At 39.4% G+C, this 14,480-nt stretch overlaps 1 protein-coding gene across 4 annotated transcripts in view; it reads left to right on the top strand.

The window, feature by feature from the left end:
- The first annotated feature begins 2,390 nt into the window (after positions 1-2,390).
- LOC148010168 (uncharacterized) overlaps positions 2,391-14,480 on the top strand; it is a 99,111-nt gene continuing 87,021 nt past the window's right edge. The window contains exons 1-5 of one of the 4 annotated variants that reach the window (XM_087672586.1): positions 2,391-2,749; positions 2,916-3,040; positions 3,161-3,454; positions 3,675-3,953; positions 4,063-4,239. In XM_087672586.1, the coding sequence (XP_087528712.1) occupies positions 3,353-3,454; positions 3,675-3,953; positions 4,063-4,239 (558 nt within the window). In that variant the 5' untranslated portion in view covers positions 2,391-2,749; positions 2,916-3,040; positions 3,161-3,352. Of the gene's footprint in view, positions 2,750-2,915; positions 3,041-3,160; positions 3,455-3,674; positions 3,954-4,062; positions 4,240-14,480 lie in introns of those variants that run through there. The other 3 variants (XM_087672584.1, XM_087672585.1, XM_087672587.1) reach the window with 3 other exon arrangements.

Below are 14,480 nucleotides of genomic sequence, written 5' to 3'. Positions count from 1 at the left end.
CTAACATAAGAAACAAATAACTAAAATAAAATATATACATAGATAATAAAATTCTCTAAAGTTATATATATATATATATAAAACTCTCTAAAGTAAAATAAAACTATCTAATAGATAATATAGGTGATGACAATAATAAAGTAAGTAACCTACTAAACCAACTAACCAAACAAACTAAAGTAGACAAACAATAAACTAAAATAAATAAACTATCTAATCAATCAATAAACAAAAATAAAAAATTAAACTATCCCTAAACATCTATATCTTACTAACTAATAACATAGGAAACTTACTAACCTAAACAATTTAAAATAAACTATCTAATCCAATAATCTATCAATCAATAAACTACAACAAAACATTAAACTAGCCCTAAACTATATCTATAAATAAAAAAGTAAAATAACTAATAATGTAAGAAACTTACTAACCATAAATAATTAAAGTAAAAAATAATTTAAATAATAAAAACCTACTAGCTTCCTAACATAAGAAACAAACAACTAAAATAACATGTGCTCTCTCTCTCTCTCTCTCTCTCTCTCTCTCTCTCTCTAAACAATAAATTAAAATAAATAAACTATCTAATCAATCAACAGACTAAAATAAAAAATTAAACTAACCCTAAACTATATCTTAGCAACTAATAACATAGGAAACTTACTAACCTACTAAATTACTAATCAATTCGCAATCAATAAACTACAATAAGTAAAAAAAAAAAACTGTCTATTCAATAATCTATCAATCAATAAACTACAGCAAAAAATTAAGCCAAAGTCAACAAACAATAAATTAAAATAAATAAACTATCTAATCAATCAATCAACTAAAATAAAAAATTAAACTAACCTTAAGCATCTATATCTTACTAACTAATAACATAGGAAACTTACTAACCTATTAACTTAAATAATTTAAAATAAACTACAACAAAAAATCAAAATAGCTAATAACACAACCAACTAACTTACTAACATAACACAGAAAATTGACTAACTTACTAACACAAGAAATAAACAACTAAAATAACACTGCATGCACTCTCTCTCTCTCTCTCTCTCTCTCTCTCTCTCTCTCTCTCTAAAGTAAAATAATAAGTAAGTAACTAAACTATCTAACTAGCTAACTAAACAAACTAAAGTAAACAAACATAATCTTACTAACCAATTGATAATAAATCAAACTAACCAATTGATAAAAACACTTAAAATCAACAATACAAAAAAGAAACCAAAGATTTAAGACACTACAACATATAGACCCAATTACGACGTTTAAAGCGACATAATTATTCATGAAAAAAATTACCCCCGTCATCGCTATTTGCGTCGCTATTAGCGACGCGATCGATTTGTCGCTATTAGCGTCGCAAATGGCCATCGCTATTGCCCCATTCCCTTGTAGTGAAAGAGTTCAACAACCTTTTTTTTTTTTTTGGTCCTCATCCCCCTCCACCACCCTCCTCACAAATGGAGAGAGAGAGAGAGAGAGAGAGAGAGAGAGAGAGAGAGAGAGAGAGAGAGAGAGAGAGAGAGAGAGAGAGAGAGAGAGAGAGAGAGAGAGAGTCACTTGCTGCTGCCTGGGAGTGATGAAGAGATTGATGTTGTTATTTGGAGTTGCCTGTAGTTGAGCAAGAGAAGTGGAGAGAGAGAGAGAGAGAGGGAGGGAGGGAGGGAGGGAGGAGGAGGAGGAGGAGGAGGAGGAGGAGGAGGAGGAGGAGGAGGAGGAGGAGAGACCCGATACAAAAGCACAACTTCCCAATCAACCCAATCATGAGCAATCAAAGTGAGAGAGAGAGAGACCTGGTACAAAAGCACAACCTCCCAATCATAGGGACAACTTCCCAATTGAGCAATCAATGAGCTCCTTGCTTTGGTTTAGGAGGTAGGTTCGGGAGCCATGTTTCGGGAGTTCCTTGGTGCTTCGACACCTCCCGAACTTGCAGCTCAAACAATAAAATAGTATAGATTATCAATGCAAAACCTTTCCTTGTTGATTTAAGGTCAGCATTGCCACTCATTTGAGGTCATGGCAATAGGAAACCACTAGCCTATTTGAAAGGTTTGGTTGTGTGCGTTTGATTGGTAGAGGGAAAGTAGATTGCAATTCTTAGGTTCCTTTTGGGGGGGACTTGGCTGGTCGTTTCCAAACTGCCCTCACAAGAATGCGCTCTCAAAAGTTAAAAGTTCGTGAAGTGAAGAATCAAGATAGCAAACTAAGGAGAAGCCCCCTTGTCCTTAGGAGATGGAGAAGGGGCTTGTCCTTAGAAGGAAGTTAAGGAGAGGAGGAGACCAATTGGGTGGCACGTTCCCAACCGATAAAATTATGGAGGCATTAAATGTGAGAAAGTGGTGTTTTCAAAGGGGACATTGGACAACCGTCGAACGTTGTTTGTTTGTTCAAAACACACGATCGCAATGCGGTCCATAGAGCGCTGTCTTCACCAGTTGTAGTCGGTGCGCCGAGCACGAGCTCATGAAATCATGTCGTCCGATAGTCTTGCCAATTTTCTCCGTGCTTGTAACTCGTCTTCTCGACGACGGCCATTCCTCATTAGGCTTCCTGCATAGAACCTTTCGCAGCTTGTTTGCACGATGATGCGAGCTGCTCTCACCATCTGCTCCGTCTCGCAATTTGCACCAGTCTCTCATTAGACATACCAAAAGGAGCACGCCTTTTTCTCACAGAAGGCGAGGGCGTGTGATCTCTCTGGAGCTTGGATCAATCGTCATCTGTTCACGTGGTATATGATCGAATGCTTCACAATTTGAAAAGATGTTCCATCTTGACGTACATTCATGACTGAGGATACATTCATGTCCGAGTAATGCATAGCAATACATGGCCTTTGCGCAGAATGCAAGGGATTGTGATCTTTGTTGAGCTAGGACTAATATTTTACTCGTCAGCTGTAGGGATATAAGCGAGTGCTTCACAGTTGGACAAAATTTTGAATGCCTACGTACGATAATCGACTGATAAGGGATGCATTTCCATACAAGACGGGGATCTCTATTGACGCGTTCTTAAACGTGTTAGACTCCATCGTTTCTGATCTTTTAGCGCGGAACATCCTTGATGATTAGCAGTCTTTGTGTGCATCCTTACGTTTGCTAGTCTTCCCTTATGTTTTCTTTTTGCCCATTGCGAGCAGGTGGTGAATTTTGAGGATCTTTGTCGAAGAACGGCATTCTGGGTGCATGTTATGAGCTGGGGATATAGCCCTGTTTCCATTGTGTGGAAGGCATTTCGAAGGACATCGTTTCCAATCTTTAACTTCCAGTCACTGATGAATGTTCCTCCCCAATGATCCTTCTAGATCTTTGAACTTAATAAGCTCTTCAACATGCCATTTTCTGTGAACAAGGCTGACAATACTGGAGGGCAGAAGAATCGGCTTCCTCACCATCCTATTTCAAGGCCTGTTCTTCTTCACAGCACCAGACATGTGAGGATTCATGTTTATGAATGAAGTTTATGTGCCTGATTGTGTAGGGCCTCTTAGCAGACTGTTATGTAGTCTTGCTATCATTCCAGATATTTTGAATTTATTGCAAAATCTGTTGGAAAGATTACATTCTATGTAGTTTCTGCTGATTTTTTGAAGTTAGCTGGATTTTCCGATTTTAGAAACTTACTTCTATCTCTTGCTACTTGCATTTCTGAAGAATGTACAAACAAAAGTGCCTCAAGCGCCTTGTCTAGAGCAACCAAAGGCTGCCATGGTGAACGACCAACACTTATCCAGAGAGAATCTGCTCTGCAGTCCTGAGCACAGAGGCAATTCATGGCCTGCAGTATCTAATCGAGAATGTTTTATGGATGCATCCACTCCTTCAAAACTTCAGGATTTGGAAGAGGAAGCATCTGCAACAGCAACAGAAGCCAATGAGCTGAGAAAGCAGCTACAAGAGATGAAGCTGCAGATGGCAGAAATTGTTGCTCATGTCAGCTTCTTTCTTTTTCTTATATATCAAGCGTAAACATATCATTTCTCAGTTAAGCAGTTATTATCCCAACATTTTGCAATAAGGAAATGCATGTGCTTCATGGCAGAGTGCTATCCTGATCCATGATATGCAAATGGCAGCAAGCGAGGAGATCGCGAAATGTCTGTCTCAACAGCAAATGCCAAATGTACTGCAGAAAGGATGGCAAAAGGATGAGGTAGCATTTGACAAGGGGCTTCCCTTTGCACAGATGGAACAACAGCTCGTGGATTGCAGACTTCAGGTACATCATCGTTTTACGGTCCACAATAGTTTGAGTTTATAGAGTTTCTCTGTGTTTTTAGTGAGAACTGCACTCTAGGCTTTAAAAATGTCAGTATTTGGAGCAAGCAAGATGCTTTTCAAGGTGTGACATTAGGAGTGGACACACTAGAATGATGGTGGACTCACTAGTCTTTGGTCATCTATGCAAGGCGATGGTGATATTTAGATATTGCCACTTATCACAAAGAGCATTTGGTTTTATATTCCATGCAGCAGTTGGATGGTTTATGAAACCACAATGTCTGCATGACCAAGTGAAGCCATTTGATCCAGACTGGGCAAAAGAACAAGGCTATTGGTACATTGTTGCAGAATGGTGTCATTAGTAAGATTAATTTGAAGGCTTATTGTATCCTTTGAGCCAAGATGTTAGATCAAGACTGGGTAGGCTGCAGAACTGTAGAGTCAATAAGATGACTTGAAGCATCTCTATCCATGAGCTATAGCCTCCTAGAAGGCAAGAACATTGAGGGAGAGTCCTCCATTTGATGGATGTGAAAGAAGCCCGTGGTAAATATGGATGAAGAGATAGGTTCCTTTGCTTTGTATATGCATGAGTTGCTCAGCATGAAGCAAAAACCACTTGTGGAAACGCGAGTATGGTAACAACCAGCCCAGTCAAAATTTGAAAAAGAATGTAAATTTAGCAGTAATGATCTCCCCTTGGGATAAAACAGCCCAAGGTGCCGGGCACCACTCAAGAAGTGTAAGATCTGCTTCACCACTTGCCAATACTTAGTGCTTGGGCTATGCATTAACCTGCTCATCTGTGAGACTACAAATCGAATGTTAGGCCTTGTAATGCATATATAAATCAAGCATCCAACATCCTATTGATAGAGGAAGACATTAAAACTATCTCTGGCATCATGAAGACTCAACTTCTTGTTTCCATAGGAGTAGCAATAGGCTTGTAGTCTTCAAGGCTAAATCTTTGCAATAATTTCTCAACATACTTTGTTTGACACAACAATGCCTCCATCACATTGCTTAAATTGAATGCCCAAATAATGATGCAATAGGCCCAAATTTGACATGTCGAAAGTTGAATAATTCAACAATATATGTTTCATTAGGACCAGTGAGTAGCATGTCATCAACATAAATCACAATATTAGAAGTACATCACCCTCTTGTCTAACATATATTGTGCTCTCAATGGGACTATTTTGAAAACCATGTGCAGTCAAGTATGGATGTATCTTCTCATACTAAGCTTGAGATGCTTGCTTTAGACCATACAAAGCCTTTTTCAATTTGCACACTTTGTTTTCTTACCTCTTTTGCACAAAACCATGAGGTTGAAAAATTTAACTTTCTCATGTAAATCACCATTCAAAAATGTAGTTTGATAACTGATGTATATTCTAACCATTATGAGTTGCCAGTGTGCAAATGCTATGAATAGTTATCATACGACAAGTGGGAGCAAAGGTCTTATCAACATCAATGCCCTTTTGCTGAGCATAACCCTTTGCTACAAGTCTAGCTTTGTAGCGATCAACACCACCATTTGGCTTTGCACTTTAACTTGTAAACCTACTTAGTACCAATGGCCTTCTTAAAAACTAATGACCATATGCTGAAAATCAGCAACTGATAATCAGCCTTTGATGATCATAATCTGATGATCATACTTTAATGATCATAGATTGATGAAAATGTACGGTTTTAGAGATATGTTGAAAACCATACCTATTTGCATATCGACGACAATGACTAGTATACTGAATAGTGACCTCTTGGCAAACATACTGTGAGTAAACAATACCTTGTATGCATGCTGAATACACATGAGATCCACTATATACTAGAGCTATCCATTGCTAGAGGAGTGGAAGTGCTATCTCCCCCTTGAGCATTAGGCAATACTTTGGATCGGATGCTTTGGACCTTCTAAGCATTGCTGAGCCTAATCTAAAGTTGGCTCTATTGAGGTAAAACATGCTTTTCAGTTGACTAGCATTCTTAAATAGCCCCAAAATACACTTAATTAATGAAAAACCCTAAAAAGGAGAGTGATTCGAGAGAGTTTCACTGGTCCCCCAAAAACCCTAATTCTTTGGGTTACCCTTCACCCATTCAGCCTTATTCCCATTTGTGCACGTTTATTACTCTTAGTGCAGATTTTAGCCATCAGTCCACACACATGTGGCTATCCAGTTCCAACGGTTGTTGCCACATCTTCCCTTTGTTGTGTTTTTACCTCCAGTGTGTAGACGACAGCTGGCATCCCATCTCCCTCATCGGACGACCTGCTATTGTGTTTGGACCTCTTTATCACTTGTTGGCAGTTGGCGATTGCATCTACAGCTTGTGTTTGGTGTCTTCTTTCCAGGCGATAGCTTCCTCCATTAGGTGACAACTCTTCATCAGGCGATAGCTGCTAGCTCTCTTTCACATTTGTCTAGCGTGCGTTTGGTGCTCCAGGTCCTCCTGACACCTGTGTTTGCTGCATCTTCTCCATCCTACACTCTGACTGGTGGTCACAGACTTGGGATCCGTCTCCGGTGGATATCACTCTCTGACACTTTGCTCTGCCCTTGAGTACGTGTACACTCTTACATTCATTTACAGTATTCATTCACTTCAGAGTTGTGTTCTTCTCTCCCTTCTATTTGTGTTTGAGTTTTTGAGTTTCAATTTTTGAGTTTTGCGTTTAGAGTTTGAGTTTTTTCCTCTGTGTTTGTGTCTATCTCTTTGTGTTTCTGTCATGGTCGTACACTTTGTGTTTCCTTAGTACAAACCCTAGTAGTTTTCTTCACATGGTATCAGAGCCGGTGCTCTTGTAAAGAGTATCTTGTGGATATTGTGGAGAGCTTGGTTTTGCGTGAGGCACACAATACGACTCGTAACCGAATCACAATGTCACAGACACCTTTTTCTCCAGTTCCTATGACGTCCTATGAGGCTTCTCCATCACTGTAGGCTGTGAGATAGCATTATGGACTCAGTGAGGAGGACGACACTCCACCTTCACCGTCACCTTCTTTTTCTACTACTATTCCAAATTTCATCCACATGACAGAGGAGGACTTTTAGGAGTACTATTGCAACAAGTATGGTGACGTTCACATCCCTCCAACCAGTTTTACTACCACATTCGGACCGGTCAGTGAGGTTGGCCACCTCTTCGATCATGGAGGATATATGGCATTTGAAACGTCTAGCAATCCATCTTCATCATCTTAGCCAGATTGAGTGTCAGGTTTGTACAATCCTTTTGAGTTGCATGAATCAAAACCCTCGTGTGTTTCTTCTTTTGAGGTACAGGATTTGGATGGCTTTGCGCGTATGTGAACTTCAATAGAGGGGGCTCTTGAAGTAGACGTAATTCAGGTATATTTACAGCTTTTGTTTCATTTGAGCATGTAACACACACTTCTCAATTTCCTCCCATCCCACCCTCTTCTATAACACACCTTGATCACATCTCATCGCCTTTCCAAACCTTGGATTACACTCCATATTCGTATCACATACACTAGGCGTCAGCACTTTCTCATTCTCTACACCCCATTCTCTCTCTCTCTGCACCTAGGTACTTCGTTAGGGGGAATGTCACCCTTTAACACAGTGCCTCTCACCTTTCCGCAAATGAGCACACCCATAGCACCTGAGACATACTTACCAAGAACGGGGAACGGGACCCCCTGGAACGGGGGAACGTTTAGGTTTGGGGAACGGGAACGGGGGGAACGGCATATATATGTATATATACATATATATACATATATATACATGTATATACATGTATATATATGTATAGACACACACACACACACACACACATATATGTATATATACATGTATATATATATATACATATATATACATAATATATATATATGTATATATATGTATATATATGTATATATATGTATGTATACACACACACACACACACACACACACACACACACATATATATATGTATATATACATTATATATACATGTATACATATATATACATACATACATATATATATATATATATATATATATATATATATATATATATATATATATATATATATATATATATATATGTATATGTACTTGTGTATATATATATATAATGTATATATATACATATATGTATATGTACTTGTGTATATATGTACATATACATATGTACATATATATATATATATATATATATATATATATATATATATATATATATATATATATATATTTATATATATATATGTATGTATGTATATTTCAGTCAACACATTGGAAATGCCCCAAATTTTGGGACATTGTAGCCAATGCCATGCCCTAAATCCTTGCTGAAAAAGCCCGAAATTTGGGGCAATGCTTGATTTGAAATACCCCAAAATTGGGGACATTGCAGCCAAGTTCAATGCTCCATATCTTTGCTGAAAAAGCCCGAAATTTTGGGCAATCCTTTTGGGGACATTGCAGCCAATTCCATGCCCCAAATCCTTGCTAAAAAAACCCCAAATTTGGGGCAATGCTTGATCTAAAATGCCCTAAAATCGGGGACATTGCAACCAAGACCAATGCCCCAAATCCTTACTGAAAAAGCCCCAAATTTGGGGCAATCCCTTGATCTGAAATGCCTGAAATTTGGGACTATGCAGTCTAATTCCAGGGAACGGCCGTTCCAAACAGGGAACGGCCCAAAACGGGGCTGGGAACAGGCAGGAACGTTCCATGGGCATTTCGCTGGTAGACACATGCCGGAATGCGTTAATCCGTTCCTAAGGCCCGGAACGGGCGTTCCCTGTTTCTATGACCTAGGACGACTGTGATGGGCACCCCCCTCACTACCCTAAGATTCACATCTCACATGACTACTCAGACCGACGTCTGTTGTCACCACATCACCTTACTCCTTCATCGCATGGATACCTCATTATGTTTTTTCCTCCTTGAGTGGATGGATAAGCTTGTATTGTTTTGTGATGTGTTAGGTGTATCCTCCCTACTCTCGTCTTTTGGGTCACTCAATCGGCCGCATCCCATAAAATTTAACTCACTTATTAAAAAAAAAAAGTTAAATGTGGTTTCATTCATCTTTGTAGGGCTTGGTAGGTTAGTGGATAGCCGACGTGCACCCTTTGTCCGATACTCTGTTATCTCTGGGTTGACTACTTGGACTCCTTTGGTAAGATAACCATTGCCTCTGTAGTCTTGGTAGGTCATTGGTCAGCTGATGTGCACCCTTTGTCTGATGCCCTAGCTGCTTTGGGGTGGGATGCCTTAGGGTAAGTAAAAATCAAAGTGGCTGGCCTAACCTTTCGGCTCAGTTTTTGGGCCTGAGAGGGGGTATTGAGCTAAAACATGCTTTTCAACCGATTAGCATTCGTAAACTGCCCTAGAACACACTTAATTAATGAAAAACCTTAAAAAGGGGAGTGGTCCGAGAGAGTTTCAGTGGTTCCCCAAAAACCCTAATTCTTTGGGGCACCCTTTAACATCTATAAATAGACAGGTTTCCCCCATTTAGCCTTATTCCCATTTGTGCAGGTTTCTCACCCTTGAGTGTAGATTTCAGCCATTAGTCCACACACACATGGTTGTTCAGTCCTAGTGATTGCTACCACACCTTCCCTTTGCTGTGTTTGCACCTGCAGTGTGTAGGCGACAGCTAGCAGCCCATCTCCCTCATGAGGCGACCTTTTGCTGTTGTGTTTGGATCTCTTTATCACTTGGCGGCAGTTGGCAATTGCATCTATAACTTGTGTTTGGTGTCTTCTTTCCAGGCAATAGCTACTCCTCATTAGGCGACAGCCGCTAGCTCTTCCACATTTGTCCAACTTGCGTTTGGTGCTCCAGGTCCTTGTGACACTTGCGTTTGGCTTTCCATCCTACACTCTGACTGGTGGTCATAGACTTGGGATTCATCTTCGGTGGATGTCACTCTCCGACACTTTGCTCTACCCTTGGGTATGTGTACACTCTTACATTCATTTACAATATTCATTCACTTGAGAGTTGTGCTCTTTTCTCTCTTCTTTTGTTTGTGTTTGAGTTTTTGAGCTTTGCATTTAGGGTTTGAGTTTTGCTTTCTGTGTCTGTCTTTGTGTTTCTGTCATGGTTGTACACTCTTTGTTTTCTCAGTAAAAACCCTGGCGGTTTTCTTCAAAGGCTCCAACTAAAAGGCTTCTACGTAAAGTTGCAACAACTGAGAGTGGTTTGCCAAGGCACCCTCTTACATCCATTTGGCACCCATTGGTGAATAATTTTGAAATTCCACGGAGTATCTCTTGTAAACTTTACCGCTAATCTTCCTTGTTTCTAACTTTCTATCTATTGGAACAATTCCTTGTTATGTGTCTCTCGTGTTCATATACAAAGCATTTCTTTGCAGCCACTAATTTGTTACGTTGTGCAAGTGTTTTTCAAGCTTTTCCTTGCTGTTTTTGCATCTTCTTAGCCCTCTTTTCACATCTGCCCCTCTTGTCAGCCTTTGAAAGCTTCTCAGATAGCTCCTCATCATCAAGTTTGAATCCTTTCCATGCAGCAAAGCATTGGTTGTACTTGCCTTCTATATGAGAATATTGGTCACAATGGTCTTTACGCAAAAGTCCCTTATTCCTTTAGCCAGCCAGCAACAATACTTTTCTACTTACTCTTGAAGAGAGACAACTTGATAAGAAGTAATAGGCAGCAATGTATCCCAAAACTTCTTATTGTATTGCTCTAAGTTTTTGCATTGTGATGCATCCAACTTATTCCAAGTAGTCATAATATCCACTTCAAAGGTGCTTGTCAACTAACTAGAAGCAAATATTTGCTTAAATTGTACCCATGTTGATGTTGACAATGCTCTACCTTACATAACCATTGCAATTCATTTCCCTTCAAAAAAGCAGTTGTCTTTCAAATCTTAGAGGATTCAATGAAATTGCCTCCCAAGTAAGTTGCATTAAATTGTTGATGAATCAAAGTCAAAGCTTTCAGCCTATCTTGTGCACCACACTGAAGGCCTCAAATTTCACCCCTTTTCCACCCTCACCATAGTCCTTTTGTTGCCTCCTTGGGAGTCAAGTTATCATAAATTGGTTGTTGAAAAAAGGGTGCACTCGTTGCCTTTGCATCATAACTAGCACTATAAGGAGCATTTGCATGACCAACATTCATTCTTTGAGTCCCATACATACCGGGGGTGCAGATGCATTACCATACATGCCATATTCTGCCCCAGGCATCATGCCAATACTACCATGCATGGGGTTTTGCATTTCACTTGCCATACCCGAATACATTTGGCCTTGCATTCTATGCATTGATTGTTGTATATTATAAGAAGTTAGCAAATGTATCCCCATATATTGTCTTTGATCCACCATAGCATGAAATAAAGCACCACCACCAAAGTACTAATGATATATGTGACATTAATGTGACATTAAAAGTGATATTTAATGTCACATTAAGGTCATAAATATGGAATGTGACATTAAAAGTGACATTTAATGTCACATTAAGGTAAATCTAGGGGAACATGCACGAGAATGACCGTCTGGGCTCTTGGGCGCCCGAACGGGGTTAAGAGGAGCCTAGAGAGTAAGGGAGTCCAAGAATAGTAGGACTTCAGGAAGTTGACGGCTGGCAAAGGAATCCGGGTAGAGGGCCAGCACTTATCTAGGCGTGGTTGGGAGGAGAATGATACTCGTGCTTTCATCATTTTTTGGTGGATCGGTTTCTCTATCATCTATCATTGGTATTAGAGCCTATGGTTCAATGTTTGAGATCGTTAATCGTTCGTCAAACGGTCAGAAATCCGTCAGGTTGTTAGTCGCCAGTCAGGCCGTCAGTCTTTTGTGAAGTCGCGTGAGTACCAGGCGACGGGCCGTGAAGAAAAATAAAGGTAAGAAACGCCACGTCACATCACGTCTACCAGGCGCCGTGAAGAAAAACGAAACGGAGAAGCGCAGCACCACGTCTACCAGGTGCCGTGAAGAAAAACGAAACGGAGAAGCGCAGCACCACGTCACATTAATGTGACCCGTTACGTTACGGGCAGAGAAAAGAAAAAGAAAAGTGTGGGTCATGAGGACCAGACTAGACGTGGGACCAGACCAGGCGTGGAGTCGCCAGTTTCAGACGTGGGGTCATGAGAAAACGTGACTCTGTCACGACTGCTGTTGACGGGTAACTGCGACTGCTCCTGAGACGGATATGACTGCGATTGCTGTGAGAGGGACAGAAGAATGTCATATACGACTGAAGTCAGGAAATTGAATTTCCAGCATGATTACTTCACCGTTCTAATCCGGGAAGATACAATCTGTTTCTTACTCTTCGAGTTTCTTTCCGAATCAACAGCCACTATCTGCCATTAAAAATCAGGGAAGTACTTTACTTGTATGCAAATTTCTTATTTTTGCTTTCCAATTCCAGTATATTAATGGCAGAAAAAGGGAAAGAAAGGGTAATGGAAAGTTCTAGTTCTGGGGATCAACCTATGGTAGATTCCCATGAACCAGACATACAAGAAGAACAATGGGAAGAATTTTTTGCCACGCGAGAGCAATTCGATGATCTTACTGCTCGTGTGCAAACTCAGGGGGTTCAAATGGAATTTTTAACCCAAACACTTACTGAAATAAAATCTCAATTAACTTTATTGTTGGAAAGAGATAAAAATAAGATAGAAACCTCGGATGTCCCATCTTCATCGAAAGATTTAGATGTGACTATGCGAGATCCTAAAGAACCCCAAACTTACCATAAATTGAGGGATAATCCAATTTTAAAGGATATGAAACCACCTCAATTTTACGGGGAGGAAAAAGATAGGAATAAAGACACAATCTTTAATTTCCTCCAAAAATGGGAAGATTTACATAAATTAAAATTCTCCCAAGGGCAAGGGAAAAGAAAAACAAATCCATGTAGTGCAGACCTTAGAATTAAAGGGCCATGAAAAGTATAAATCTTTAGAGGTCTTGCACATGGATGTACAACATAAGTGTTGTATGTCAACTTCTATGTGGCAGCCTACTTTTGGGCCACATGATTTACTTAGAGTACATGGATTGATAGCTGGGAAACGGGTTAGAGTCATGATTGATGACTCTGCCACACATAATTTTATAAATTATGCACTTGTCAAAAAATTGAAGCTTCCCCAACAAAACAGTGAGCATCAATATGTTGTTCGTATGATGCAAGGCCAAGACAATAAAATATGGGATACAATGGTATCCAATTTGGAAATCGAGATTCAAGGATATAAAGATAAGCTTGATTTCCAAATAATGAACATGGAAAGAGCTGATATTGCTCTAGGGAGGGAGTGACTATGGGGATTGGAACCATCCTTAAAACGTAGCTATCACCATAATACACTGGAATTTGAAAGGGATGGTAAGACTTTTGTCATTCAAGGTGAACATGAAGTATATGATAATCCTTTGCTGTGTTCTACTGAAGTTCAGAAGATGATAAAGAAGGAAATTTGTGAGGTATATATGTTATGGTCTCTTCCTGTACAGAATACTTTTACTTTCTGTAATATAAAGCAACAATTTTCTTATGTTTGTGAGTTGAATGTTAATAATGAATTGAATAGTTTGTTAAATGATTTTAAAGATGTGTTTCCTTGTGATTTACCAAGTGGTCTTCCACCAGATAGGGGTGAAATAAATCACCCAATTGACATAAATAAGGATACACACCCAATTTCAAAACCACCGTATAGGTTAAGTGAAACACAGCATCAAGAAGTTGAAAGACAAATTAAAGATTACCTGGACAAAGGGTTTATTCAACCTAGTAATTCACCTTGGGCTTCACCAATTTTATTGGTAAAGAAAAAAGATGGTTCTATGCGACTTTGTGTTGACTATAGAGCACTTAATAAAATAACGGTGAAGAATAAATTTCCTATGCCCAGAATGGAAGATCTTTTTGATCAATTGCAAGGGGCAAAATTCTTCACAAAGATAGATTTAAGATTAGGCTATCACCAAATAAGAATTAAGGCACAAGATGTTTCCAAGACGGCATTTTGTACTAGATACGGGCATTATGATTTTCTGGTGATGCCTTTTGGCCTCACTAATGCACCAGCTACCTTTATGAAGCTGATGAATAGTGTTTTACGGCCCTATCTAGGATATTTTGTAGTAGTCTTTTTGGATGATATCTTGATCTTTAGTAAATCAAGAGAAGAACATTTGGAACACTTACAATTAGTATTCCAACTGTTAAGAACAC

This window comes from Lygodium microphyllum, chromosome 30 (assembly GCF_053477565.2).
Source record: "Lygodium microphyllum isolate KBCC chromosome 30, Lygodium_microphyllum_v1.1.10, whole genome shotgun sequence".
NCBI lineage: Eukaryota > Viridiplantae > Streptophyta > Polypodiopsida > Schizaeales > Lygodiaceae > Lygodium > Lygodium microphyllum.
This window is presented reverse-complemented; position numbering and strand designations above follow the sequence as displayed.